The sequence below is a fragment of the Papaver somniferum genome, unplaced genomic scaffold, assembly GCF_003573695.1.
Source record: "Papaver somniferum cultivar HN1 unplaced genomic scaffold, ASM357369v1 unplaced-scaffold_21, whole genome shotgun sequence".
NCBI lineage: Eukaryota > Viridiplantae > Streptophyta > Magnoliopsida > Ranunculales > Papaveraceae > Papaver > Papaver somniferum.
The window spans coordinates 7,105,295-7,133,264 of record NW_020631041.1 but is presented as its reverse complement, the minus strand read 5'-3'; the positions used below and the strand labels follow the sequence as shown (position 1 = coordinate 7,133,264).

General features: G+C 38.2%; 1 protein-coding gene and 1 long non-coding RNA gene across 3 annotated transcripts; one reads left to right on the top strand and one right to left on the bottom strand.

Moving 5' to 3' along the window:
- Positions 1-13,775: 13,775 nt before the first annotated feature.
- Positions 13,776-19,481, top strand: LOC113340068 (arginine--tRNA ligase, cytoplasmic-like). 2 transcript variants are annotated; one of them, XM_026585289.1, is made up of 10 exons: positions 13,776-14,625; positions 15,699-16,058; positions 16,164-16,386; positions 16,471-16,578; positions 16,665-16,837; positions 16,944-17,028; positions 17,135-17,288; positions 17,392-17,510; positions 17,619-17,708; positions 18,549-19,481. In XM_026585289.1, exons 3-10 carry the CDS (start codon positions 16,174-16,176, stop codon positions 18,627-18,629), a joined length of 1,023 nt encoding a protein of 340 aa, XP_026441074.1. In that variant the 5' UTR covers positions 13,776-14,625; positions 15,699-16,058; positions 16,164-16,173; the 3' UTR covers positions 18,630-19,481. The 2 variants fall into 2 exon arrangements, with proteins under 2 accessions (XP_026441074.1, XP_026441073.1); XM_026585288.1 differs by having other exon boundaries at positions 13,777-14,625; positions 16,170-16,386.
- A 107-nt stretch (positions 19,482-19,588) lies between these two features.
- On the bottom strand, positions 19,589-21,515 carry LOC113340069. Its single transcript, XR_003355287.1, has 2 exons — positions 21,355-21,515; positions 19,589-19,959 (listed from the first exon to the last, which is right to left on the bottom strand). It is a non-coding gene; the product is annotated as an uncharacterized LOC113340069 (long non-coding RNA).
- Between the last annotated feature and the right edge of the window lie 6,455 nt (positions 21,516-27,970).

The window sequence follows — 27,970 nt, the reverse complement described above, 5'->3', positions numbered from 1 at the left end:
AGCAACGGATAGTATTGGTATTGGTTTGGTTTGGCTGAAAACGAACCAAAACCGACCATGAACAGCCCTAATTTTCTTTTTTCGTCCACTACATGCATTTAATTTGAATGGATAACATTCTCTGGATTTTCAGTCCACGTCTTTTTAGGAAATGGAAGAAAGTCCTTCCGAGGCAAAAAGGAAGAATGAAAGTTTTATTGGCAGGCCTTCCATGAAAAGATGTAGATTTAACTCGTCTGCACTAGTAACTTAGAATGTTCCAACGAAGGTGCAAGTCAAACTAACCGGTCATGGATATATATGTGTACATATATAGATTTCCAAAAGTCAAAATCACCAAATCTAAGTAACATGGCTTTCTCATACATCTTCTTCATCTTTCTCGTTTTTCTAAATATTGTCACTGGTCAAAAGACTTGTCCAAAAGTTCGGTGCAGCGAGGCCGGAAATGAACCGGATACAAAGATCTCCAAAGTGGAGGATGTGGAGGATGAGCGCCAAATATTGTATATATTTATCCCTTTTTGTTGGCATTTTAACTCATCTTTTGTGCAGTAATTCTACATTTTACCCCATATTCTGTATTTTCATTGTTTTCAAGAATAAATATTTTTATTAATTAATTTTGCATTTTTAGGTAATAAATAAAGTTCGGATGAGTCGCGGAGCGAAAAGAGCAGAAAAGTAGTGAAAAGCCGGGTGAAATTACGCAAGGAAGCCGCGAAGAATGGTGCGCACAACCTCATTTTCTACACACAAAAGCGCCTCCGTTCTCAGCCATCAGATCATTTCTCAGAAGCATCCGACGGTCGCTCCTTCATAGAGCATCAAAATCTGAAGTCTCTGCCAAGCACCACAGCGCTGAAATTCCAAGCCTTCAGATTAGATGGTAGTTGAATCCGACGGTCGCTCCCTTGCTGTTCATCAACGTTTGATATCTCCGCCTTACACTACAACACCTAACCCCATCTAGAACCGTTAACTTCGTTGTATAAAAAAATCCAGCGGTCGCTACAAGCTTCACTTCACCTCACCGTCCGATTGATCTTTCATCTCCCTATCCCACGGCGCAGCGTCGCAGATCATCACACTCGATACACTCGCCTCACACCCTAGCGACCGAGCACCTACACCTCAAACAAACGCACCCTTCCCTTTCTCCATCGAACCATCTCCTCCATCAACCCCCTCTGCAGAACCACCATACTCTGTACCACCACCATGTCCGTCTCCATCACCACCACCTCACCCCAAATCACTCCACTGTTTTCTCCCCAACTCTATTCCACCTAAACCCATCACGTACCATCTCTTTAGCATCACTAATAACCTCAATTTCTCATCTCTCTGCCTGAAACCCTAGGTGAGAAATTGGGGATACAAATGATGATTAAAGCATCAATTGGAGCTCGAGAGGAACGAGCAGGAGCGTCAGAGGAAGAATGGGTCGACGCACATGGGAGGAATTGTGCCATAAAATTAGGTAATTTGAAAAACCTAATTTCACTGATTTTGGGGGAAAATTGGAAAAAACCCTAATTGGGTAATTGAGTATAAATTGATGTCATATGAAGTATGTAGAAGACACTGTATACCTCTCTGGACTAGCCAGTAGAGAATTTGAGACAAATTTTTATGAACTTAAAATTTCAGTGCTTGTCAGTTAAGTTGAGTATTGCATATGTTTGTAGTTGTCTGATATGTTGCAATTTGTGTCTAATTTATATCATATGATGAATGTGAATATTTTATTCATGGTTAGCATGAGCTAATCAGCTTCAGGCCAAGGCTCAGTGAAGTCTTGTGCACTGTCAAGTGTGAATGAGCTAGGATAGTTACTTCCTGTTGCTATGTTTTGATTGTGTAAATGAGAGATGCCAATGCTCATAGAGCCTGTGATTGGCTGTACTGTCAAAAGACAGCCAATGCTAGGGGTAGACTAGTGAGCAAGTTGGTGTTCTTCCATTTCTAGTTGTATGCTTAGGAATGAACATAACCTAGAAACATGTCACTTGATTAGGACACAAGGTGGATCATAAGCCTTGGCTTACCCACCAATTCCCTCTCTGTAACTTTTATTTTTCAGTCCTGTGTGCTTGTATTTCAGTTACTTTTCTTGCCTTTCATTTTCTTGCACTTTGTAGCTACTGTGCACTGAAGTCAGTGCACTGAACTCACCCTGCCCTTGGCTTACAAGCCTTGGTTCTTTGCTTATCTTTCCCTGCTGTGGTTCTTAGCCTGTTTCCCTATTGCTTTACCTTGCATTCTTGTTTGTATGCCTGAAACCTTGTTTGCCCTTAGCTCACTGCCATAGTGCATTGCCACTCTTATTAGCCTAGGAAAACTTCTTATATGCTCCTCTCCCTGTGGACAAACCCCTACTCACCCTTTTATTACAAATCTTGACCTTGTATACTTGCAAGTGTATTGTGTGCATTTTATAACCACAACAGTGGATATCGAGGTTTTAATCTTAGTTGCAATAGTTTTGATAGAACAATGTTAAAACTACCACAGTCTGGAGAATTTCTTGTTCGTAAAATTGATTATTATAACAAATTGATTATGATAACCCAAAGCATGCTCATTCCTTATACCCAAGTTACTTCAGGGGGAGTACCATAGGGAAATTCAGATTCTTAACTATGACGAAGATATATCGGAAATTGATGTATCAGTTATTAACAACTCTGATGATATGGTCAGATAATCTGTTGATGAAGGTTCTTCAAGAAAAGAAAAAGGAAATACTGTATTGGATCATAATATAGAGATTCAAGATGAAGTTATGATAGAAGAGATTCCAAAATCTACGTTACCTTAAGAAGATGAAACACCAAACTAATCGGCTACTACGGATGTTCTTGAAGAATCAAGGTAAAAACTTCCACAACCTGTAAACAGAGATATTCCTAAACCCAGATATGCACCTGAAATCTCTAGTATGGTTAAGTACCCTATGAGTCAGTATGTCTGTCACCATCGTTTGTCTAAATCTTATAAGGCATTCGTGAATCAACTAGCTACCATTTTATTCCTAACAATGTGCAGGAAGCATTAGCTAATCCAAAATGGAGAGGAACTATAGAAGAAGAAATGAGGGACCTTTTACAGAATGGTACTTGGGATTATGTTGATTGTCCATAAGGAAGAAAGATTGTGGGGTCGTTGGATTTTCACCATTAAATACAAGGAAAACGGTGAGATTGAACGTTATAAAGAAAGATTAGTTGCTAAAGGGTACAACCAAACTTAAGGTATCGACTATACAGAAACTTTTGCTCTAGTAGCGCAAATCTACACAGTACGAGTCTTGTTATTGCAGCAGTTTGATGTAAAGAACGCCTTCTTGCATGGTGAATTAACTAAATAAGTTTACATGGAGCTCCCACCTAGTATTTCAGTTCCAGGATCTCATGGTAAGAAGGTATATAAGCTAAACAAGTCATTGTATGGACTAAAACAATCTCCAAGGGCCTGGTTTGGAAGATTCACCAAATCTATGAGGAACTTTGGATATCGTCAGGTTAATTCTGATCATAGTTTATTCATAAAGAAAAGGAAGGATAAAATTACTGCTCTTATCATATATGTAGATGATATGGTGGTGACAGGAAATGATCCAGAGGAGAGCAAATCTTTGCAAAGATACTTACCAAAGGAATTTCAAATGAAAGATCTTGGTTCGTTGAAATACTTCCTTGGGATTGAGGTTTCTCGATCTGGTAAAGACATTTTTCTTGTCATAAAGGAAATATGTTCTTGATCTGCTAAGAGCATCCACAGTGGGCGAGTATAACCAAAAATTTGGGATGAGATCGTAACACAGTGGGACGGAGTAAAGATCAAATCCCAATCAAAGATCAAATTCCAGACCAAATATGGTCGCGACCAAATCCCAAATTCTAATATAGTCGAGCGTAAATTTAAAGTACGCTTGTTGCTGGGCGTAAATTTAAAGTACGCTTGTTAACGGGCGGAGATTTAAATTACGCCCGATGAAAATTCAAATTAAATAAAAAAGAAAAAGAATGAGGCGGACTTTTAAAGTCCGCCTGATGAAAGTTACAAAAAATGGGGCGGACTTTTAAAGTCCGCCTGATGAAAGTTACAAAAAATGGGGCGGACTTTTAAAGTCCGCCTGATGAAATTTTACGAAAAAAAATGGGGCGGACTTTTAAAGTCCGCCTGACGAAATTTTAATCATGTACCGTTGCGTCACAACACGGACTAAACCCAAAATTTGGTCTTTTTTTTGATCTTTGATGTTTGGTTTTGATCGCACCACTGCAGTTGCTCTAAAAGAAGTGGGCATGTCAACCAGTCCATACGCCTTTAGAAGAAAAGGTAAATTTGTGTATTTAACCTGATCAAGTTCGTGCTGGTAAAAGGAGATATCAAAAACTTGTAGGGAGATTGATGTATCTATCTCACACAAGGCCATATCTTGCTTATCCACTCAGTGTTGTTAGTCAATTCATGCACAATCCAGGTGAACAACACATGGATTCAGTTTTACGTATTTTGAGGTATTTGAAGTCAGCTCCTGGAAAAGGAATTTTATTCTCTAAAAATGAAGATTATAGAAAGGTTGTGGCATATAAATATTCTGACAATGCAGGAGAAATAGATGGCAGACGTTCTACTGCAGACTACTTTACCTTTATGGGAGGTAACTTAGCTACTTGGAGAAATAAAAAACAAAATATTTTTACACGATCAAGTGCAGACGCTGAATTCAGAGGTATGGCAGATGGCATTTGTGAAACTTTGTGGATGAAGTTTCTCCTTAAGGATTTCGGGGTTCCTCTCAAGGATCCTATTATTCTGTATTGTGATAACAAAGATGCGGGTGATATTGCTCATAATCCTGTTCAGCATGATCGTACTAAACATGTGGAGATTGACAGGTTTCTCGTCAAAGAGAAGCTGGACAACAACATTGTTGAGCTGCCACCGGTTCGGTCTAAAGAACAACTTTCATATATTCTCACACATGGAGTGTCAAGCAAGAAGTACTTGAGTTTTCTGGACAAGTTGGGCATGTGTGATATGTATGCACCAACTTGAGGAGGAGTGTTAATATTATCCTCATTCAAGAATATATATTCTTTCCTAGTATATAGGATCTTTACTTTATCATAATATTGTGTTTCATATATTCAAGAGCTGTGTAACCAGATTTTATTATTAGCATCATAATAAGAATTATTATCTTCGTGAAGATCATCTTGACCATGTAGCAACCCTTGCATGCATTTATGTCAAGAGTTGTAGCTTCCACTGACTTGTGCATTGCTTCTTTGCTACATTATCCTATAGTAGAAACATTTACTCCTGAAGATTTACAACTCAAGTTCAGCTGAAGATTGCTCAGTGTCTCTGGCTTACATGCATCAAAAAGCAAGATTGGTCGGTAGAAAAAATGACTATGGTCGGGCCCAGCGTCTCTGGCTTTTTTTTCAATTTTTAAAGGGTGCTACCATTCAGCCAAATTATGTATAATTTACACAGTAGGTGTGGGCAAAAAGTTCATACATTTAATTATATGTATAAAACTTTTTTTCTTTTTGCATTTAATTTTCCCCATGTACGTTCATATTTATTATGTACAACAATAATAAACAGACTTCCAAGAAAGAATCTACCGGTTACGTGTTAAAAGTTCATGCATCCTAAAGATGAAAAATTACTATTAGAGGTTTAAATTACCAACTCCTTCTGGTATGGACGGTCTTCTCTCTCTAAATTTAAGTCTAATAAAATCATCAGCACCAACTCCTACCACTCCTTGTGGTATGAAGGTAATTTACCGCTGAGAATCCTTAATAGATAAATAAATATCATGGTCAGTAGTATTAAATATGCGCCGCGGTTCTTTCATCTTAGCCTGAAAGATAATACGCTCTTCCTGATGAGTAGGGTGTAAAACCTGAAGGTTTCAGACCTGAAGGTTTCAGACCCAGTAAAGTACCATATATCTGAGCTGAAAAACCGAAGCTGTGAGTAGGAGGTGTAGAAGTATTGCCGAAGCAAAAAGCAGCAGGGATCTGGTGCCAGCTTGCTTAACCTTGAGGGATTCTAATTGACACGAATATCAAAGCTCTCTTCCGTAACCCACACTTGCTTGACTTTATCTTTCAATACGTACAAACGAAGTGTACCAGCAACTACTATTACTACCCTGATTATCATCAAGGCAAAGATGAGGATAATCACTTCCATTCCCTGAGGATAATCAACGAATTGTCAAAATCCAAGCCTTCCTTCTCTAGCTCATAGAACGTACTATTCTAATTAATGCGCCCAGTCTCTTCACCATTAATGCTTACAACCATACCGTCTCTCAAATTTGAATTTTGAGGAGAAGCTCTTCCCGTGACCGTCTCGATAGATGGATTAGTTCTGACTTTGGTGGTGACAGGTGCAGAAGTAGAAGTACCAATGTGCCCCTCTCCCAGGTAGGTATTATCATGTGGAACCTGTCGCTGGGGAATTGGAGACTGGTGATCATCTTTAGTCGGAGACAATGATAGAGCTCTGTTACCTTTAACATTATGCTGATCCTTCGTGGATGAAGGAGAAATTCCAGGCACAAAACACTTGATTTTATCCAAGTTCCCTGTAGGAATAATCTCTACTAGCAATTGAACTTGATCTCCTTCTATCGTAAGTATTCTTCATCTGGTACAGTTTCTCATAAGAGTGGGGAGATGAGATGGGAAAATTCTGTTTAACCAAAGATATTTGAGATTTTGATGCTTTGGAGATGGTCATTTCCTCAAGAAGAGAAGCTAAACTTTCCCATACCCAACGTTCTCTTCCGGCAGGAAAGATGAAATACTTTCTACTGTCGTTGTTGTTCGAGTAAAGAAATGTTGAACCCTTCTCTCCTTTATCATTCGAGAGTCTCTCAAAAATCCACCTTGCGTTGCTTTCCAAACATTTAACCTGGTCAAACTTACAGTAACGAGTAGCATGGTGATGTTTCAGAAAACCAATGAGAACATAAATCGACTCCAAAGATAGAGAAGCTGTCCAAGAGTAACCCCTGCTTCTCTCAGTAATCTCAAACTGATCCACATAATTAGAACAAACAAAAGTCTTCCTTTCAATCTCAAACCTTCTAGACCCCGCCATTAAAGAGTTCCAAGGCAAGTAAAGAAGATAAATAAAGGTAAGATGTGAAATATAAGATTAGGAGAACTATTTCAACAAAAATCAAGCTCTGAATATTCCAAGATCTGTTTTCAAACCACCAAACATGGCCTAAGCAGCTTGGGACTAGAGTGAACTCAAGCTCAAAACAAGAACTCAAAACAAAAATACTATTTCTGAAACTAAAAAGTACTATTTCTGTAAACAAAAATAAGAAACTTCCAAACCAGAATAAATCTGAAACACACCCCACTAACCAAACAGACTCGGACCCAAGGGGAAAGATCAGCACTGCTGACCCGTCCTTGGACGTCGGAGAATATCAATTAGCACACTCCCAAAAAGTTTCAGAAAGATCAGCCATGCCGATCCGTCCTTGGACGCCGGAAAAGTTCAGGAGGCTGGGTTGTTCATCCATTTCCACTCAAAAAGTGGTTGGGAGAGAGAGAAGTCTAATTCAATGAGGGTTCGTTCCATAATTAAATCATGAGCAAGGTACTTCTTTCCTCTATAAGCATCATCACCAAGAATAACCATGCAGTTGCCGATAGAAGAAGAAGCAACTTTTGGTGTGATTAAAAGTCTAAAACAAAATAAATCTTCTGGCCTGGACGGGATGCCAAACAAATTCTACAGAGTAATTAACGCGGGATATTACGGCGGTTGTTAAAGAGATATCTGGCATATTCTCGTACTACAATTGCTTAGTCTAGGTTTCCCAGTTTACTAGTTCCTTGTATTTATCTCTTTTCTTAGTCTTGCGTATATCTAGCTATATTCCTTTTATTCTGTATAAGATCTTTATCTCTTGTAACCTCCTAGGAAAACCTTATGTAACCTATAAATATCAATGAATAAGATATCTAGAATCACAGTTGTGAAACATAAGAACATTGTCTCTTAACTCCTTAGCTTCTTAGTTCGTTTATGGTATCATCGTGCTAGGTTAAGATCACAACTTATTCCTCACCCAAATCACAGCCAACACAGTAACAATGGGAGATGTCAGCAACCAAAACACAGACAATAGCAACCCTGTCACTAACCTTGTTGATGCTAATCCTCATCTTCATCCCTCTAGTCCATACTATGTTCATCCTGCAGACAACCCTACAACCATTCTCTATCAACCAGTTCTCACCAGTGAAAACTATGGCACTTGGTTCAGAGGATTTAGTAAGGCCTTGAGTGCAAAGGCTAAATTAGGTTACATTGATGGTCTAGTTGAGAAGCCGGAAGTTCCAGCAGATATCCCATATTGGCAGCGCTGTGACGATCTAGTTGGCAGCTGGATTTGCAATTCCTGTGAACCTGAGATTGGTCGTAGTATCATGTCGTTTGATACTGCACATGAGATGTGGCTGGATTTGAAGAGTATATTTGCTAAGTAGAATGCAACAGAACTGTATGCCATCAAGCAGTCGATTTCCAAACTGAAACAAGAACATAATACTGTTGCTCAATACTATACACAACTCAAGACTCTTTCGGATCAATTTGACTCTTTTCGACCTCCTACACCATGTATTTGTCATGCTGGTAAGTCCTTCATTGAACAACATAATCAAGACTGTGCTATGGAATTTTTGCAGGGCCTTCATGATCTCTTCTCTGCCTTGCGAAGCCAGATCCTTGTTACTGAGCCGTTACCCTCTGCTACCAAACTATATAATCTTGTTCGTCAGGAAGAGCAGCAACAAGAAATCAATTCTTCTGTTATGCCTCTCGTTGAGTCTGTAGCGCTGAATGTCACTCCATCTGACAACAGAACCCATCGTTCGTTTTCAAACTTCAAAACTGTCAATAGAAGTCACAGTGGAAACAAGCGTCCCCGGCCATATTGCGATCATTGCAATAAGCATGGGCATACTCGTCTCTTATGTTGGAAGCTTCATGGCTACCCAAACGATGCATCTACGTCCCAAGCTGCTGATCCTCATGCTCTTGCGTCTATTGCTGCTCCCATACCGGAAACTGTTGCCCCTACCATCACAGCTGAACAATATGCTCAGCTTCCAAATCTCCTGAACCCGACCAATGGTAGCACTGTTGTTCCTCCATCGGCCAGTTTTGCTGGTATGTCCTCCTCTACTCTATTGATTTCTTCCCCACGTGTTTTTTCTTGTTCTACGCATATCTGGATTCTCGATAGTGGTGCTACTCACCACATCTGCTCCTTTATATCATTTTTCACCACTTATGCAGTGGTTGATAAACCAATTGAGGTACAATTACCAGATGGATCACTTACATCTGTGAGTCATGTTGGTAATGCTGATTTATCACCTATAATCAAATTACTTGATGTTCTTCATGTTCCCATTTTTAAATTTAATCTTATTTCGGTTAGCCAGTTAACCATCACAACCAAGTGTTGTATCAAATTTTTACATGAGTCTTGTATAATCCAGGACTTCAAACGAGCAGGGAGATTGGATGGAGTAGACGCATTGCAGGCCTCTATCATTTTAGCTTCCGTCCTTCTGTTTTTTCTTTCACTGCAAATAACAAGCTAATGGATACATGGCATTGCCGTTTAAGCCATCCCAATGAGGATTGTTTTCGTTTTTTATCTCGCACTTTTGATTGTATTGCATCCAAGAATACTCACTCTTGTATTGTCTGCCCTTTGGCCAAACAGAAAAGATTACCATTTAATAAATGTATGTCTTCATCTTCTTATGCTTTCCAGCTCGTTCATGCTGATATTTGGGGGTCGTTTTCAGTAGCTTCGTCTACTGGTGCCAAATACATTCTAACTTTAGTTGATGATCACACAAGGTGCACTTGGGTCTATCTCATGGTTGCCAAATCAGAAACACTAACGATTTTACAGAATTTCTTTCACTTCGTGATCGGGCAGTATGGCCAAAAGATTGCTACCATATCTTCTGGAACCAACATTAAGATCATTCCCCAGCTGCAAACTTTACGTTCTGACAATGGCTCTGAATTTAAAACCAAAGCACTTCAATCTTGGTTTCATCAGAGTGGTATCTTGCATCAGACGAGTTGTGTCTATACTCCCCAACAAAATGGCATTGTGGAACGAAAACATAGACATCTGCTCAATGTAGCTACAGCTCTACGGTTTCAGTCTAACGTTCCATTAACTTTTTGGGGTGAATGCATATTGACTGCGGCTTATTTGATCAACAAACTGCCAACCCCAGTTTTATCTCACAAATCTCCCCATGATATGCTATTAACCACAGCACCATCCTGTTCTCATTTACGTATTTTTGGATGTCTTTGTTTTGGTAGAAACACACGCCTATCTCACAACTTCGATGCCCGTGCTAAACCTGCCATCTTTGTTGGCTATCCTTATAGTCAGAAAGGCTATAAAATTTATAATCTTGAATCCAAATCAATTTACATCTCAAGAGATGTCATATTCCACGAAACAACTTTTCCGTTTCATGAGCTGAGTCCTACTCCACCACCAACAGCAACCCAGTCTGTCCGAGCCTCTGACATTGCTTTCTATGACTCAATGTTATTTTCACACTCATCTACTACTCATGGAGATCATCCTCCCCAGCATTCTCCCCTGGCAAGCCCAAATCCAAGTACGATACAGCAACATCCTCCTATCTCTTCTCGGACCACCTCGACTGCAGAGCAACAGCCCTCTGCAGACACTTTCCTGGTGGATGCACCGCAGCCTCATTCACAAAATGACACTACTTCTTCTGCACTTCCATTTTGTAGCTCACCATCTTCCGCTTCTCATACGTCTGTTCCTGTTGTACAAACATCAAGGCCAGTCCGTATGAAATCTGCACCTTCATATTTGAAGGATTATCACTGCACCAATTCGAAATGCAATTCCGCCACAGCTTATCCAATGACTGACTATTTGTCGTTTGACAAATTTTTATCATCTCATTAAGCTTTTCTAACTCAGGTAATTCTTACAGAAGAACCCAAAACAAATTCCCAAGCCAAGCTGTGCCCTAAGTGGAGAGCAGCTATGGCCAAAGAAATTCTTGCTCTACAAGCTAATAAAACTTGGATTCAGGTTGATCTTCCACCTGGTAAAGTGGCAATAGGTTGTAAATGGGTGTTTAAGATCAAATTCAATGCGGATGATATAGTGGAACGATATAAAGCTCGCCTCGTAGGCAAAGGCTATACACAACAGGAAGGCATTGATTTTTTTGACACATTTGCACCAGTTGCTAAGCTTGTCAAAATGCGTGTGTTGTTATCTATTGCAGCCATTCGAGGCTGGTCACTACATCAACTCGATGTCAACAATGCATTCCTTCAAGGAGATCTTGAAGAGGAAATATACATGAAACTACTCCATGGCTTAAGTTCTGAGGGAAAACCTAAAGTTCTTAAACTCAATAAATCCTTATATGGCCTTAAACAAGCATCTAGGCAGTGGTTTGCCAAACTTTCTTCAGTTCTAATTGATGAAGGTTTTAAAAAGTCCTTGTGTGACAATTCTCTCTTCACCCATCAATTTTTGTCCTTATTTATGTGGACGATATAATTGTCACTGGTACTGATGATGTTTTCATTACATCTCTCCAATTAAGGCTTGCGTCCCATTTCTCAATCAAGGACTTGGGAAGATTACAATACTTCTTGGGCATAGAGGTCTCTCGTTCTTCCAAAGGAATTTTCTTATGTCAACGAAAGTACATCCTAGATATCCTAAAGGATTCTGGACTCACTGGTGCCTGCATCTCTTCGTTTCCCATGGATGCACACCTAAAACTCACATCTGAAGCTGGTCCATCCTTGCCTGATCCTAGTATTTATCGACGATTAATTGGTCATCTTCTATACCTTACAATCACCAGACCAGATATCACTTATGCAGTGAATTATTTGAGTCAATTTATGCAGAAACCATATTCATCTCATCTGGATGCTGCTTATCATGTTTTACGATATCTCAAAGGTACAATTGGCCATGTAATATTTTTGACTTCTTCTAGTCCTTTAATTCTCAAAAGATACGCCGACTCTGATTGGGCTGGATTTCCAATGACTCGTCGATCAACCACTGGTTATCTTGTTACTATTGGTAACAATCCAGTTTCCTGGAAATCTAAAAAAGCAACCCACTGTTGCTCATTCATCAGCTGAAGCTGAATATCGTTCCCTTGCCCATTTAACTGCGGAGCTACAATGGCTTTGTTATTTATTTCAGGACTTACACATCCATGCATTCTTCCTATAATTGTTTCCTGTGACAGTCAGGCAGCCATTCACATTGCTCAAAATCCAGTATTCCACGAGGGACTAAGCACATTCAAATTGATTGTCATTTTGTATGGGAAAAGTTGCTCAATGGATTAATCTTACGACAACATCTCCGGTCTTCTGAACAACTTGCGGACCTATTTACCAAGCCTTTGGGAGTCAAGCAATTTCAGCATTTAGTTAGCAAGTTGGGTATTCGATCTGGATCTCCTCCTCCAACTTGAGGGGGGGTGTTAAAGAGATATCTGGCATATTCTCGTACTACAATTGCTTAGTCTAGGTTTCCCAGTTTACTAGTTCCTTGTATTTATCTCTTTTCTTAGTCTTGCGTATATCTAGCTATATTCCTTTTATTCTGTATAAGATCTTTATCTCTTGTAACCTCCTAGGAAAACCTTATGTAACCTATAAATATCAATGAATAAGATATCTAGAATCACAGTTGTGAAACATAAGAACATTGTCTCTTAACTCCTTAGCTTCTTAGTTCGTTTAGCGGTGCTAAAGGAATTTAAAAATTGGGGAAGATTGGATTGGCGGGGGTTATAAGATCATTACTAGTAAAGCTCTGGTTGAAGGTGCACACCAGACATTATTTGCCACTGCCAAAGTGCGTTCGTAGAGAAAAATCAGATCCTTGATAGTGTTCTCGTGGCCAACGGGGTGCGTAGACTCAAGATTGAGATCAAGAGTACCAGGGTTTGTGGATAAATCTGATATCCAGAAAGCTTATGATAGAGTGAACTAGGGATGTATAGACTATATGCAAGTTAGATTCCATGTCTAAACTTCTCACGTAATCCACCCCAACGAGAAATTCAATATTGTGGATTGAATGACTTGCCTGTTCATGTCCCGTCGGCACACCAATGGTATAATAAGTGAGCAAAACAGTGTGCTACCAGCAATAGAAAGTGCGGCAAATGAATACTAAAGAATACCGACGACAAGCTAACCGAAGGAATTAGAAAAGAAAACTATGCTACGTTAAAGTGCAATCCAGGTGATGGAAATTTAAGTCCAAGTGACAGAAATTCAAGTTGAGTTCATTAGAATTTATGATCATAAAATGTATTGGAATTGAATATTTATAGCTTTTCTTATGGAACCTCTACACTTTTAGAGGTGGTGGGTGTGCGGGGATATATATCCTTGGTAGTCCACATTCATTCATGCAAAATCCGCATCACTTATGTATATAGGAATACCGATTCTGGAAATTGCACGAATTTGATCTTTTGTTCTCGACGGATGCAGTGTTTTCTAGGACCCGAAAAAGGCAATATTATTGGATGGTATAATGTAATAATATCAACTTTTATGGCTAAGGTTGGGATATCAAAAGTAGGGTTTCTGTTACCGATTTTAATCATCCGTATTATGATTTTAATCTTGTTTTGTTATCATCTTAATCATGTTATTGATTCCAATTATGATTATAATGGAGCTATATATACCAAAGGCTGCCTCCCTCATCATCCATTTCTACTCTTCCTCATTAGGGTTTCTGCGCCTCCATATTGAATTCTCAAAATGGAGGATCACCATCATCATCAAATCTTTTGGGAAATCAAGATCAGGGAATAGAAGAAGTTAATCAAGACCCATCTTCTGAAATAAACAAGAACAAGGGATTCAAGCTTCTGAATCACCAAACACCTCATCTCTAATACAAATTTTTGAATCAATGTCTAATAAACCTCAAAAATTACAACCTCGTAGATCCAATACATCAAACAACCCTCCTCAATTGAAAACCCATCAATACCCATCTCAACATTATGAATCACAAGATCAATCACAAGAATCTACATCTCCACATGATCAATTTTGTCGTGAAACTCAAAATCAAATAGATCTGAACTCAGAAGTAGTACAAGAAGAACCAGAAATAGAAGAAGATGGTGGTCGTGGTAGTACTTCAGCTGCTACTTCAACTGGTGGTCAAGCACAAAATACGCCCCTCCTATTTCATCTGGTGGTCAAGCACAAACTAGTGGTGAAGGGATTGAAAAATGAGTTGAACTCACAAAGGGTGAAATGAAATTAGTGGCAAGCTTGTCTGGTCTTCATGGGTATCTGCTTTCAAACAAGGAAGCTAAAGTAGACAAAGGGTTTACCCTCACCAAAGCTGGAACTCTGGAGTTTAAGCGCTTGTTAGGTCTTCAGGAGGGAGATAAAGAAAGACCGACTTGGTTGAAGCAGACATCCTTCGACAGCTTTTGCAATCAGATGACCAAATTCGTAAGCTCTCAAACTCATTATCAAGGCAATTCGTATATTAGTATTTGATTGATAGTTCTTCCACATTACTGCTTCTGGATTGCCGAGTCGGATCAGCTGACCCGTCGAGTCAGAACGATCATTACAAAATTGGTAGACGTTACTTTGGGCCTTTGCTTAGTGTTTACTTTACTTGCTCACTCGATTACGATGAATTGTTCCTTCAAGAATGATTGCTTTGGAACCAGAGGGCATCATCTATTGATTTAATTATTTGCAAAGCTTGTAGATAAATTGTTTGTTGCAAGTGAGGACAGAATAGACATGGACTCAGACTCCATGGAGATTTTCTTTTTTGTCTTTTGGGAAATTTTTTGATGCACTAATTCAACTACTGAAATTAACTGCTTTAATTTCAAAACAATAATGGCTGATTAATATACTGAAATTTTCTTGTTTGTCACTTCCCTAGTTTGGCTGATTTGTGCATAATGATTAGCTTCCAGTTACATTATGTTGTCTACTTGAGCTGCTGTTTACCTTTGTTTTATTTTCCTTTCCTTTTTGGTTTGGGGAAGTGGCAGTAGTACACTAGTTCTTATTTGTAACTGTGTACCTGCACGGAATTGTAATTTGTTGAACTTGTAAAATTGACACTGCCGATAGACACCCGTAGTTTGACATTCTGCTATTTGTGTACTTGCTTATATTCTTAGAGTCTCTGGCATTGGTTTTCAGCTGCTACACGATCCGAGATCATTGAGAATCTATTTATTGACTTGCAGTCGTGTGCTTTTATCTCTGTCCATTGTTACTCACTAAATTGTTAGTGTATGTCAATGTGAGGTTTGGAATTACTTTAAATCAGTATTTTTGGAATTACAAACAGTTGTGAACTCTTATATCCGTGCCTAATTTTTAGATAAATCGTCATCAACTCTCACCTTACACTGTTAGGCCTTTGTTTAGTTTACTTGCACACTCTGATGAATTGTTCCTTGAAGAAATTTTTATCGTCTCAACTCTCACCTTAGACTTTTGTATTATCAGATATTTGAAATACTACTACTGATATTTGAATTGTTTTATTGCAGCATTTCCGGAGAGGTGGCACTGGAACCAAAAACAGACCGTGTGCTTTTAAACACGATCAGTTCACGTTCAATCGTCCGAAGATAAAAGACATCGTCTTGAAAAGAGACAAGTCAACAGAGGAGAAAAGTGAGGATAGGTTCACAGCTTAAGACCACGCTTACCAGTTCTCCCACCCAGTCTACGAAGAAGAAGAAAAAGAGGAAGAACAAGTCTTCTGCGAGGAAAAAACTGATGCTTGACTCTCCATCCAAGGACGCTGAAACTCAAGTCCTGAACAATCTAAGAACCCAAAGAAGCCTAGGTTCTTAGACAATATCGATCCTGATTACAAGCAGTACGGTGCTAGATGGTTAAAGCAGGTTTGAATTATTTTTTTTGGATAACTATCTATGTAATGGTGCTTTCTACTTTTTCGTATCATTTAACTGGACAATTAAAAGTGTGTGTTTCTTATTATTATGGAGTTTTAGACTGATGCTGAAAAATGGAATCAAGGAGTGGGCTCCCGATGATTTAAAGAAAAAGATGAAAAAAGTTGTGCTTCAGTTGTCATCGCCACAGATGGCTTGTGAGATGACCAGTCAACAATTGGCAGCCACAATTGTTGGAGACTCAATCAGTGCAATGCTTAAGTTTTCTGGTGTTGAATGTTACCAAATGGATACTGTTATTAATTGTGGATGTGAGGTATACTTTAGCATATCTGTTTGTTATATGATCACATGGTTTACTTCTTAAAAAATATCCTAACTCTTTTGAAATGCTACTTAGGGGGATAGCAATGAAAACCAGAAACAGGTATTTTCACTGATCCAAGAGTTCAGTAGAAAAGAGTTCGATGCAGTTTATCGACGCCTTGGCATTGCTGTCACTAAAAGGGTATGTTCCTATCTTATGATTCTTTTTTTTTCTGCTATTGCTGTTCTATTTAATTATTGCTTCTCATTTATTTTTACTGGTTTCAGAATTACAAGTTCTACATGAAACATTTCCGTTCAGCTTATGACGAGTTGAAGGGTCATGGAATGATCAAGGCTGCTGGTTCTCGCATTGGTCTTATTAATGGGAAAAAGTTGTTACTTCTCAAAGGAACTGATGGGAACTGCACAACAGTAGCCGCTGACTTAAGTGCATTAAGGTAATTCTGTATCTTTTGGTCCATCATAAACCTACATTAAATTGTTTTATGACGATGCATTGTATCAATACTAGTAGTTTCTTAGCGAAACATAATTTTCTTGTAGGTACAATTTGGTAGTTGAAAATCCTGGATGGATTATTTATGTGGGGGATAAATTGCATCTTGAACTTTACAAGTCTTATTTCAATGTGAGTTTTTCTGCGTCATTCCATCAGATTTGTTTTGTTAAATTTTCAGTTTTATTTAAGATTATTTTGGATTCCGATTGATAATATGTTTTCTATATAATTCCAGATTGCAAAATGTGTAGGTTGGCTTCCTGATGATGGGAAGCCAACAGCGAAATTGGATTATGTTGGGTTAGATGTAATGGACGCTGAGATCCCGAGTGTGTTTTCTTTACTAGATGGAATAAAAAACCGTTTTAAGGAAATACTCACTGGAAGAGGTAGGTTCACATTTCTTCTTTTTGATTGTTATTCTGTTTGGTCAAAAAGAGATTCCCTTTGCTGTTATTTATTGTTACATGTTTGTTTAGTTCGTGAACAAAGGTCTTCCTGAAGAAAAGAGAGAAAAGGTAGCGGAGATATTAGCCAGTGGAGGCTTAAAATATGCCATATTGCAAAATAGGAGGGATGAGAATTGCATCGATGATATTCTCCAGGAACAGGTTTGAATTTTCACATATTAATTTGTGTTGCTTTAATTTTTTTTGTAATATATACTAAACTGTTTGTAATGTATACTAAACTGTGTTGCTTCAATCTTTACTGTGCAGGGAGACAATGCATTCTATATCCAAGGTCTTTATGTTCGTACTTGTCAAGATATTAGCGAATCTGGCCTAAATATTCAAGACATGAACAAGGTATGTGACTTTCTTAAGCTTGAGAATGGGTCAGTTATCCTTCTAGAGGAAAGTCAGTGAATGATGATTGACTGCAATGCAATTGATACTTGTGGCTCTTCCTTTTCTCGCAAGAAAAATGAGCGTCTAAACTTTGTAACTGCTCCAAGTTGTTGTCCTAGTGACTGTAAGAGAAGGTCTTTTATTTAACGTGACTGTAAGACATGCATGTGCTTATTAGCCTCATCTGTTATGCACTATGTTTTTCAGTCCCTGTATTTGACATGACGAGACTACTTCCTCCATTCTGGAATAGCTTTTTCGTATTTGACAGTCTACTCTTGTTATATTCTAGAGGGGTTTTTGAAAGAACTTATCAACTCCTTTTTGTGCACTATGTTTTTTGTGTCCCTGTATTTGACATGACGAGACTACTTCCTCCATTCTGGAATAGCTTTTTCGTATTTGACAGTTTACTCCTTTTTGGAATGACATAATTTTGGTTAAGATATATGCAGCGGTCTGTCTGTCTGCATTAGATATGACACTAACTCATGTATGTTGGTAGGTTAGTCGAACATCCAGCATAAACCAGGGTTTATAGAACTAGCAGGGGAAGGATTTTTAGATGTTTAATCTTCGTCAAGGCGCAAGTTATATAAGCTTATAGCCTATTAGGTGATCTGAAATAGTAGTGCTGGTACTCTGGTAGTGTTCTCCAGTACTCTGGTATAGGAATAGTACTCTAGTGGTTTCATTGTTGCTTTACTTTTGTGACCTATTGACCTGTGAATAAACTCTAGTGGTCTCATTGTTCCTTTATTTCTTCAATTGTGACTAACATTATATTGCTTTAAACAGGACTGTAAGGTCATCTGTTTGCAAAAGCTGTCGAAGGATGTATGCTTTAACCAAGTCGGTCTTTCTTTATCTCCCTCCTGAAGACCTAACAAGCACTTAAACTCCAGAGCTCCAGCTTTTTGTCTACTTTAGCTTCCTTGTTTGAAAACAGATACCCATGAAGACCAGACAAGCTTGCCACTAATTTCATTTCACCCTTTGTGAGTTCAACTCATTTTTCAATCCCTTCACCACTAGTTTGTGCTTGACCACCAGATGAAGGAGGAGGGGGGTATTTTGTGCTTGACCACCAGTTGAAGTAGCAGCTGAAGTACTACCACGACCACCATCTTCTTCTATTTCTGGTTCTGGTTCTTCTTGTACTACTTCTGAGTTCAGATCTATTTGATTTTGAGCTTCACGACAAAATTGATCATGTGGAGATGTAGATTCTTGTGATTGATCTTGTGATTCATAATGTTGAGATGGGTATTGATGGGTTTTCAATTGAGGAGGGTTGTTTGATGTATTAGATCTACGAGGTTGTCATTTTTGAGGTTTATTAGACAGGGTATTGATTGATTCAAAAATTTGTATTAGAGATGAGGTGTTTGGTGATTCAGAAGCTTGAATCCCTTGTTCTTGTCTATTTCAGAAGATGGGTCTTGATTAACTTCTTCTACTCCCTGAACTTGATTTCCCAAAGGATTTGATGGTGATGGTGAGTCCTCCATTTTGGGAATTCAATATGGAGGCGCAGAAACCCTAATGACGAAGAGAAGAAATGACTGATGAGGGAGGCAGCCTTTGGTACAGATACAAAGCCTAAGAAGAAGATTTGTTGTGCATAATGTAATGTTTTATTCTGGCTGTTGTTGGTTATACAAATAATATTATTGTATAAATCTGTTAAATGTGATATTGAGAAAGCAACACGCAGCATGGTAAATGTAACTCTTCTAACCAACAACAGCCAGAATAAAACATTACATTATGCCTACACTATAAGACTAAAAAGGATGCGATAGAACTCTGGTGACTGGTAAATTACTCAGCCAATATTCAACAAAATCAATTCAATGTAACTTCCAATTGAAAACTGAAAACCGTAGTAAATTACTGCACAAATGTGAAATTGGTGTATAAAGGCATCATTTACTGCTTCTTATTCTTCACTTTAAACATTAAAACCCTCTGAACGAAGACAAATTTTGTGAGCTTCGATCCACTTGGTGCATGCATCTTCACCATGCTGCACGATGCACTCATCTCTCAGCTTCTTAGTCTCCGGGCAGGCACAACAAATCTTCTTCTTAGGCGTTGTATCTGTACTTGGTGGTGCCGAGGTTGGTGACCCTTCTTTTTGCTGCGTGGGTGGTGAAGACATGGTTCTTTTTTATGCTCTGAACTCTGTGAGGAACAACGAACTCTTCTGCAAGAATCAAGATTTGTTACACTTTTAACGAAGATATATCACGGCTACGAGAACCTAGGAAAAGAAGGGATGAACAAAAAATTATCAGGGTGGATCAAAACAGGCCATCAAACTTAAACTAAACTTAGGTCACACGATGCCCCAACCCAACACCTACTTTCATTCTCACCATTCGGTTTCAAGTCTCAGCACAGTGTCATTCAAAATGCATTTAGGAATCAATATACAACGCGCACACCTGTTATTCGGTTTATAAACACAAGGTAACCAAGAAATCAGTACAATGAATAAGGCACTAAATCTCAAAGTTCCATACTTATACATTCTTGTACTGACTAAGCATATCCGTGTCATCCAGATTTCGCAGGACAACCACCAAGCTACATAACAGAATATAAAATTCACTCGAATCACAGTCGCTCCACATCTTTTTTAGTTCCTCATCTCCTTTACTGAGTACAAGCTGTTCAAGTTCCTACATATTTTGCTCGAACATGTATGATAAACTGACACCTACCCAATAGAAGTAGAGAGAAATCAAACAAACAAAACTTTAGGATGCTAGGATCGATTGAGAGATTGGAACACAACATGAATCTCATATAGGATTACCAAATTTCTATACAAAGATTATAACTGAAACACTTTCTATCCAACCAAATAAGCATAAAATACATAACGAATCCCAATTTATAACACATCACACCTTACCAATCAAAATACAGAGACAGCGAACAAACAACAATTTACGATTCTAGAATAGATTGAGAGCGCGGAACACTATATAAATGTCATACAGGATTGCCAAATTTCAACAGAACGATTCATATGAACTCACTGGATCACTTTCTATCACACCTGCCAATCAAAGTACGGAGAAACCAAACAAACAACAACTTTGGATTCTAGGATAGATTGAGAGCCTAAAACACTACCTAAATCTAAGACATGATTAAAATTTCTATAGAACGATTTATATGAACTCACTGAAACACTTTCTATGGAGCAAATAAGCGTCAAATTCATTATGGCATGGATACAAGGATGATTGATAACAAATAAGCATCGAATTCATGCATAACCCCTCCCAATTTATAACAAATCATACACACCAATCAAGCAAACAAAAACTGTAGGATACTAGGATTGATTGATTGGGTGAAACACTAAACAAACTTCCAGTTCATACGAACTCACTCGGGCATTTCATCGAACATTCAACCATCCAATAGTTTCTGAACCCAAATCTATAATCAAATCAATCAATCCAATAGTTCATATGCAAAATTTCTAACATTAAACTATAATCAAAATTCAATTACAAATCCCCCTGAACCACATAAGAGAAAGATTATTCATTCAGTTGATAAAATCTAAAATATGTTTGCTCACCTTCTTGGATCCAAAGAAATTCCCGCGTGCCGGTTTACCCCCAAATTTGTTGCTGTAATTTTCATTCTTCAGAAAAGAGGAGAGAAGCTTAAACCCTATAAATTTGTCGTACTGTGTAGTTTGTACGTGTTAGTAGTACTACACTACAGCTATTACGTTGGGCTTGGGGATGCCACAAACATGTTTTGCTTCTGCTGCGGTGCTGCCTTTGTTGAAGCCTTTTTATGTTTGGTTCTGAGTCGGAATCTGAATCTAATTAGGTGTCTGACTCGGCTCATGTTTCCTCGTCTGTGTTTTCCTTTTTCTGATATCTGACTTAATATCTAACTCTCCTCGTACATCTAACTCAAAAGGGCATCGATAAAACGTTTATGATTGTCGGTGTCATGATGGTTTTTTCAAAGTGTTGTAGTTGTAGTGGTAAAAAGAGGTTTTTTCAGACTTGTGAAGAAAACAATTTTTGGACTTAATAAACGTAACAGATAAAACAAATTAAATTCAAAATGATTGTAAATATTATGGAAACACAAGGGTTAGGATTCCACCATTCATCAAATACTTATGTGATTCAGAGTTAATATAAATCATGCAGTTTAAACAATTGGTTCGATTCTAAATTATTGCCAAAATCAGATTTCCAAAATATCAAATGTTAATAGCAAGTATAACACATCAAGAGTCTAAAACAAGCATGCATTATCAAGATAAAACACACTTGATTAATAAAACCATTTAATTCATTTTTTATCAATGCAATTAATCATATAAAAATATTGCATAAATTTATAAAATATAAATTACCACATAATTCTTGGTTGAATGGCTTCGTCCATCACCCCTGGGATTAGGTTTAGCTCTTCATGTTGAAAGACCTCTCAAAATAATTCATTGATGCTCATATAGTGTTTACACTGAAGAGAAAATGCTAAAACAGTGAGTTTAAGACCCACATACAGCGTCAGAGATGAACGATAAAAAGAAAGTGTTGTTGTCGTTGTTGTTTTAAGACCCTCCTTTGTTAGTCGTTGTCATTTTTGAAGAACGACTGACTCTGCGAGTCTGTTCTTCCTCTTCTTCTTCCTCCTCGAGCAGCAGCAGCAACACTTCTCCAATCGATTTCTCTGCTCTAAACTTCTCCTAACTCTCCCCTAAAACTTTCTCCCCTTTTTATGACGTAAACCCACTTTTTTTATAGCTCAACATGTCATCAAATCCCTATGAAATCTCCTATACCAGTGACTATTCTTTTTTCTTCTTCTCTGCGTATAGTTGAGAGAAAATCTCTCTTGTCACTCTCTACGCGTGTTGTTAGCTATAAAATAGCCACCAAACTCTTCTAAAGACTTGAACATGACCAAGTGTGTGTATTTCCAGCGTAAAAGTCTCCCAAAAATCTCTCACAAAATATTTGAAGCTAAACAGAACTTACGTGTCATGTTGGGACTTTGATTGATTCTTCCGGCTTATCCATCCCAATTGGTTGGGTCTAATTGATTGCAACAGGTCTGTTATGTCTTGTAGAGTCCATAAGTACCAAATACAGCCATTGAATCTCCTCAAAACTCGCTCAAATTCTTACACAAAAAATGCTCCTCGTTGCTGCCAGTTTCCCGCCAAAACTTGTATTTGAATTATGAAGATGACCTCCCCTTATCCAGTTCGAGAGTCCCTTTAGTACATGCCCTGAAATGGGGTCCCCTTATCCAACTTAGGGTGCCTTTAGAAATTCTTCTGGGATGTTTTCCGCACTTTTTCGGGGTTCCTCCGGGGTATTTCTGGGGTGTCTCCAACATACTTCTGGGGTGCTTCTGGTAGTTCCTCCCGGGGTGTAAATACCACTATCAATATACACAATTGAGATATATTAGACACATAAATGCGTCTATCAAATACCCCCAAACTTATTATTTGCTAGTCCCGAGCAAATCAAAACTACAAAATAAAATTTCCATGTAACCGAACTGTAGGGTTAAAAAAAATAGAAAGAATTCTTTTATGTAACCGAACCTTGCTGTTATTACCATTATTTTGAGTACTGTAAGCACCGAACTATGACCTACGAGTTCGGTTTGATCGCAAAGAAATTGTAAAATTTCCATGTAACCGAACTGTAGGGTTAAAAAAAATAGAAAGAATTTTTTTTATGTAACTGAACCTTGATGTTATTCACATTATTTTGAGTACTGTAAGCACCGAACTATGACCTACGAGCTCGGCTCCGTCGCAAATTGTAAAATTTCCATGTAACCGAACTGTAGGGTTAAAAAAAATAGAAAGAATTTTTTTATGTAACCGAACCATGTTGTTATTCCCATTATTTTGAGTATTGTAAGCACCGAACTATGACCTACGAGTTCGGCTTGATCGCAAAGAAATTGTAAAATTCCATGTAATCGAACTGAAATGTTGAAAAAAATGAAAAGATGCTAAAACATCTAGGAGAAGGTTCGGTGAACTATCAAAAAATGGCAGGTAACCGAACAGCTCAGTTCGGTTTTCTGTAGAAAAATGGCAGGTAACCGAACTCTATTGTTCCAAAAACATGACATTGTTCGATTACCTGCAGACATTTACGAGGAACCGAACTAAAGCCTTGAACTTCTGATTTTTTTTTAAAGGTTCAGTTCGGTTACCTACACAATTTTACAAGTAACCGAACTCTGTATTTTGAAGTTTGAATGACACGGATTTCAAGTAACGGCTGTTTTTATAGCCGTTATACACCTCAGTGGTATAAATATGTGTCTCATAGTTAGCATTTTTTCTTAAAATCTTCAGAATATGGCTGATAATACGGCTAAATTTACTCTACATGAAGATCTTTCTCTTTGTAGAAACTACAAACTATACTATCCAAAGAGGGGTGAAGAACGAAGAATGAATGGTATTATGATTCAAAGTTATTGGGGGAAAATTCATGAGCAGTTTTGCTCCGACACAGGAAACCCTTGTAACCGTGATCATATAGCTTTGTTACTCCGATTTGATAAGATTAAAGAGAAAGTTTTGGAATTTATGGCTATGTTTCGGATTGTAAGGCGGTATCGACTTAGGGGTGAAACATACGAGGACATTCTTTTAACACCAAAAAATGAATGGCGAAGATGGAAGAGAAAGCATTTCAAGTATGAAGATCATTTCCGCATCCTTGTGCATTTTTTTGTAACGCATTTCAGATATTAAATGTTATGTAATTTTAGCTCTAGAAATTTCCTGCACTTTTTGTTTGTTATAAGACCAAATACACTTTTGTTTGTTATAAATGTAATGTTATAAGACCCAAAAACACAATGTTTCATTCTTATGTTGAGGTTCAAAGCATACATAAGACCAAATGCCAAAAAACACAATGTTTCATTCATATGATATTCAAAAGCATACATATATTCTAACCAAGGGTAAATCTAATCATCCCCAAGGGAAACCGCAGGTCCGTGTATGATTTTTTTCGATTCCTTCAAAGCTTTCCACATCTCCATGTTATATTCATACATAATGCACCAACCCAACATTGTATCGGGGTTGAATCCCGACCAATAATAGCACCTGCATATTGGTGGCAATGGACAATTGTATTTTAACCGGAGGCCTATAAAATGGTTGTTGTTAACCAACGCAATCACCACTCTTCTATGTCTAAGTTTCTCGACGCATATGGTTGTTTTGGGGGTGTATGTGAAACTACCACCTTTTGAAAATTAATGCACTACGCAATTGAAAGCCTCGGCGATTAAGGTCCCACATATCGGCATTGACATCTAATGATCCCTTGTGATTGGATCGTCCCCGTGGAGACGAATGTGAAACCTAAAAAGTTGCACACCTAAACTAGCATCGCCATCGGACAACATTGTCTTGTAAAATTACAGTTTCTCCTTTATTGTCATCAACAACCTTTGACGAACATAAGTGATTTGATTATCATTATATATCTTGGTACCTTGAGTGAAAGGCCCTATTTTTTGTACGATTACATGGAAACCGCAATTACCATCCAGAGGGACGTCATGGGTGGATATGACGTAATCTCTAATTTAAGGAGGTAGGTCTTCCAAGTACCTTTTATCATCAAAGGGTGGTGTATCAATTGGAGCCTTTAGATTCACGCCTCGTTGACTTGGTTGCATTTGTTCCGACGGAGTAGGTTGAGAGCGTAACATCGGTCCTTTTTTCTTCATATCTTGTTCACTTGACTTGCCTTTTTCAATAATTTTTCTTCCCCTTTTCTTCGAATCTTCTTGGTACTTCGCCGCGGTATACTCATGCCCACAAATATCTCTAGTAAAATGAGTCATTTCACTTGCCTTCTTAGACAACACCTTTGCATATTCTCTAACTTGTTTTTTTGTTTCTTTGGTTTTTGTCCTACCTCTTCCTCCCTTGCCTTTACTCGGTTCTTGCACATTCTCCGAAGTGTGCGGGAAAACGATAGGCCGCATGTCATCCCAAAAGATTTTCCTTTCGACCCTCCCGGTAAGAAAACGGATGCACGTGACTAATCGCACAACATCGATGGCAAGCACATGACTCTTTCATCTTTATTCATGTTTCGGTATTTTTCGATTACCGCTCTTCCCATTTCATGTCACCAAACTCTTCTCCTACATCGCCCTTTAGAGGAGGGACAAAACTTAGTTGTTTCTAGTGTGGATCAATATCGCTTAAAGGGATTATGTCGTGTTCATACTTAGCTATCATGTGGCGACAAGGGAGTCCCATAGACTTCATCATGTTGCAAACACACACCTCATCCGGCTTGGTTCCCCATATGTCGATCAAATTCACGTCAACCATTAACCTCTTAATGCAAGCATGTGAAACATTATAGTGGAGTCCCCTGAATAACCGAAGGTCTGCCATTTTCTTGATGTTGCAACCTTTGGAACTTCTCTTTAATTCTCTCAATATCGCGGTTGAAGTAACTCTCCATTACGTTAAACACAATGACAAAATTATCGACACATCCATATAGATTTTTGTTCAACAGGTGGTGATCCGATTCTACCAAACTTGTCGCTTGATTACCAAAGTGTTTATAGTTGTTGGTAAAAGCATAAACCAAATGCTTTTTATGCGGTTCCAACCATTGCTCCACCACATACTTTATTATATCCTCTGGATATTCGGGGCTAGACCAATGTTGTCTAAATTCGGCAAGATTAAGATAATACTCTTCTTCGGTGAGAGACCAAGTCAATGCCTCACATTCCCCGAAGAAGGCAACCCATTTAGCGTGATTTATGGTGTATTCTTTATCGATTTTTTTTTTTGCTTCCTCTTGTTTATCAACCGGTAGCTTACTAATCTCTTAAAATCCTTTCCTCTTAGGTGGACAAAGTGGAGGCTTGCACCTATTCATCACATTGCACCATATATGAAATGTACGAAGAATATTATGTGCTAATGGGAAGACTTTCTCTATTGCGTTCATAAATGCTACGTCATTGTCCATCACGATAACCCCGGGGATCTCATCATCTCGGTAGATGGCCTTCATTTGTCATAACGCCCAAGTGAAACTTGGTTCTTGCTCGTCCTTTAGAAAACAAAAAGAAACGGTAAACGGTGACTTCGGCGATGTACGACCAACAATGTTCAACAATGGCATCTCGTATTTGTTTGTCTTGTAAGTGCAATCAAGATAAAACACACTTGATTAATAAAACCATTTAATTCATTTTTTATCAATGCAATTAATCATATAAAAAAATTGCATAAATTTATAAAATATAAATTACCACATAATTCTTGGTTGAATGGCTTCCTCCATCACCCCTGGGATTAGGTTTAGCTCTTCATGTCGAAAGACCTCTCGAAATAATTCATTGATGCTCAAATAGTGTTTACACTGAAGAGAAAATGCTAAAACAGTGAGTTTAAGACCCACATACAGCGTCAGAAATGAACGATAAAAAGAAAGTGTTGTTGTCGTTTAGTACATGCCCTGAAATGGGGTGCCCTTATCTAACTTAGGGTGCCTTTAGAAATTCTTCTGGGATGTTTTCCGCACTTTTTCGGGGTTCCTCCGGGGTATTTATGGGGTGTCTCCAACATACTTCTGGGGTGCTTCTGGTAGTTCCTCCCGGGGTGTAAATACCACTAACAATATATACAATTGAGATATATTAGACCCATAAATGCGTCTATCAAATACCCCCAAACTTATTATTTGCTAGTCCCGAGCAAATCAAAACTACAAAATAAAATTTCCATGTAACCGAACTGTAGGGTTAAAAAAAAATAGAAAGAATTCTTTTATGTAACCGAACCTTGCTGTTATTCCCATTAATTTGAGTACTGTAAGCACCGAACTATGACCTACGAGTTCGGTTTGATCGCAAAGAAATTGTAAAATTTCCATGTAACCGAACTGTAGGGTTAAAAAAAATAGAAATAATTTTTTATGTAACTGAACCTTGCTGTTATTCACATTATTTTGAGTACTGTAAGCACCGAACTATGACCTATGAGCTCGGCTCCGTCGCAAATTGTAAAATTTCCATGTAACCGAATTGTAGGGTTAAAAAAAATAGAAAGAATTTTTTTATGTAACCGAACCATGTTGTTATTCCCATTATTTTGAGTATTGTAAGCACCGAACTATGACCTACGAGTT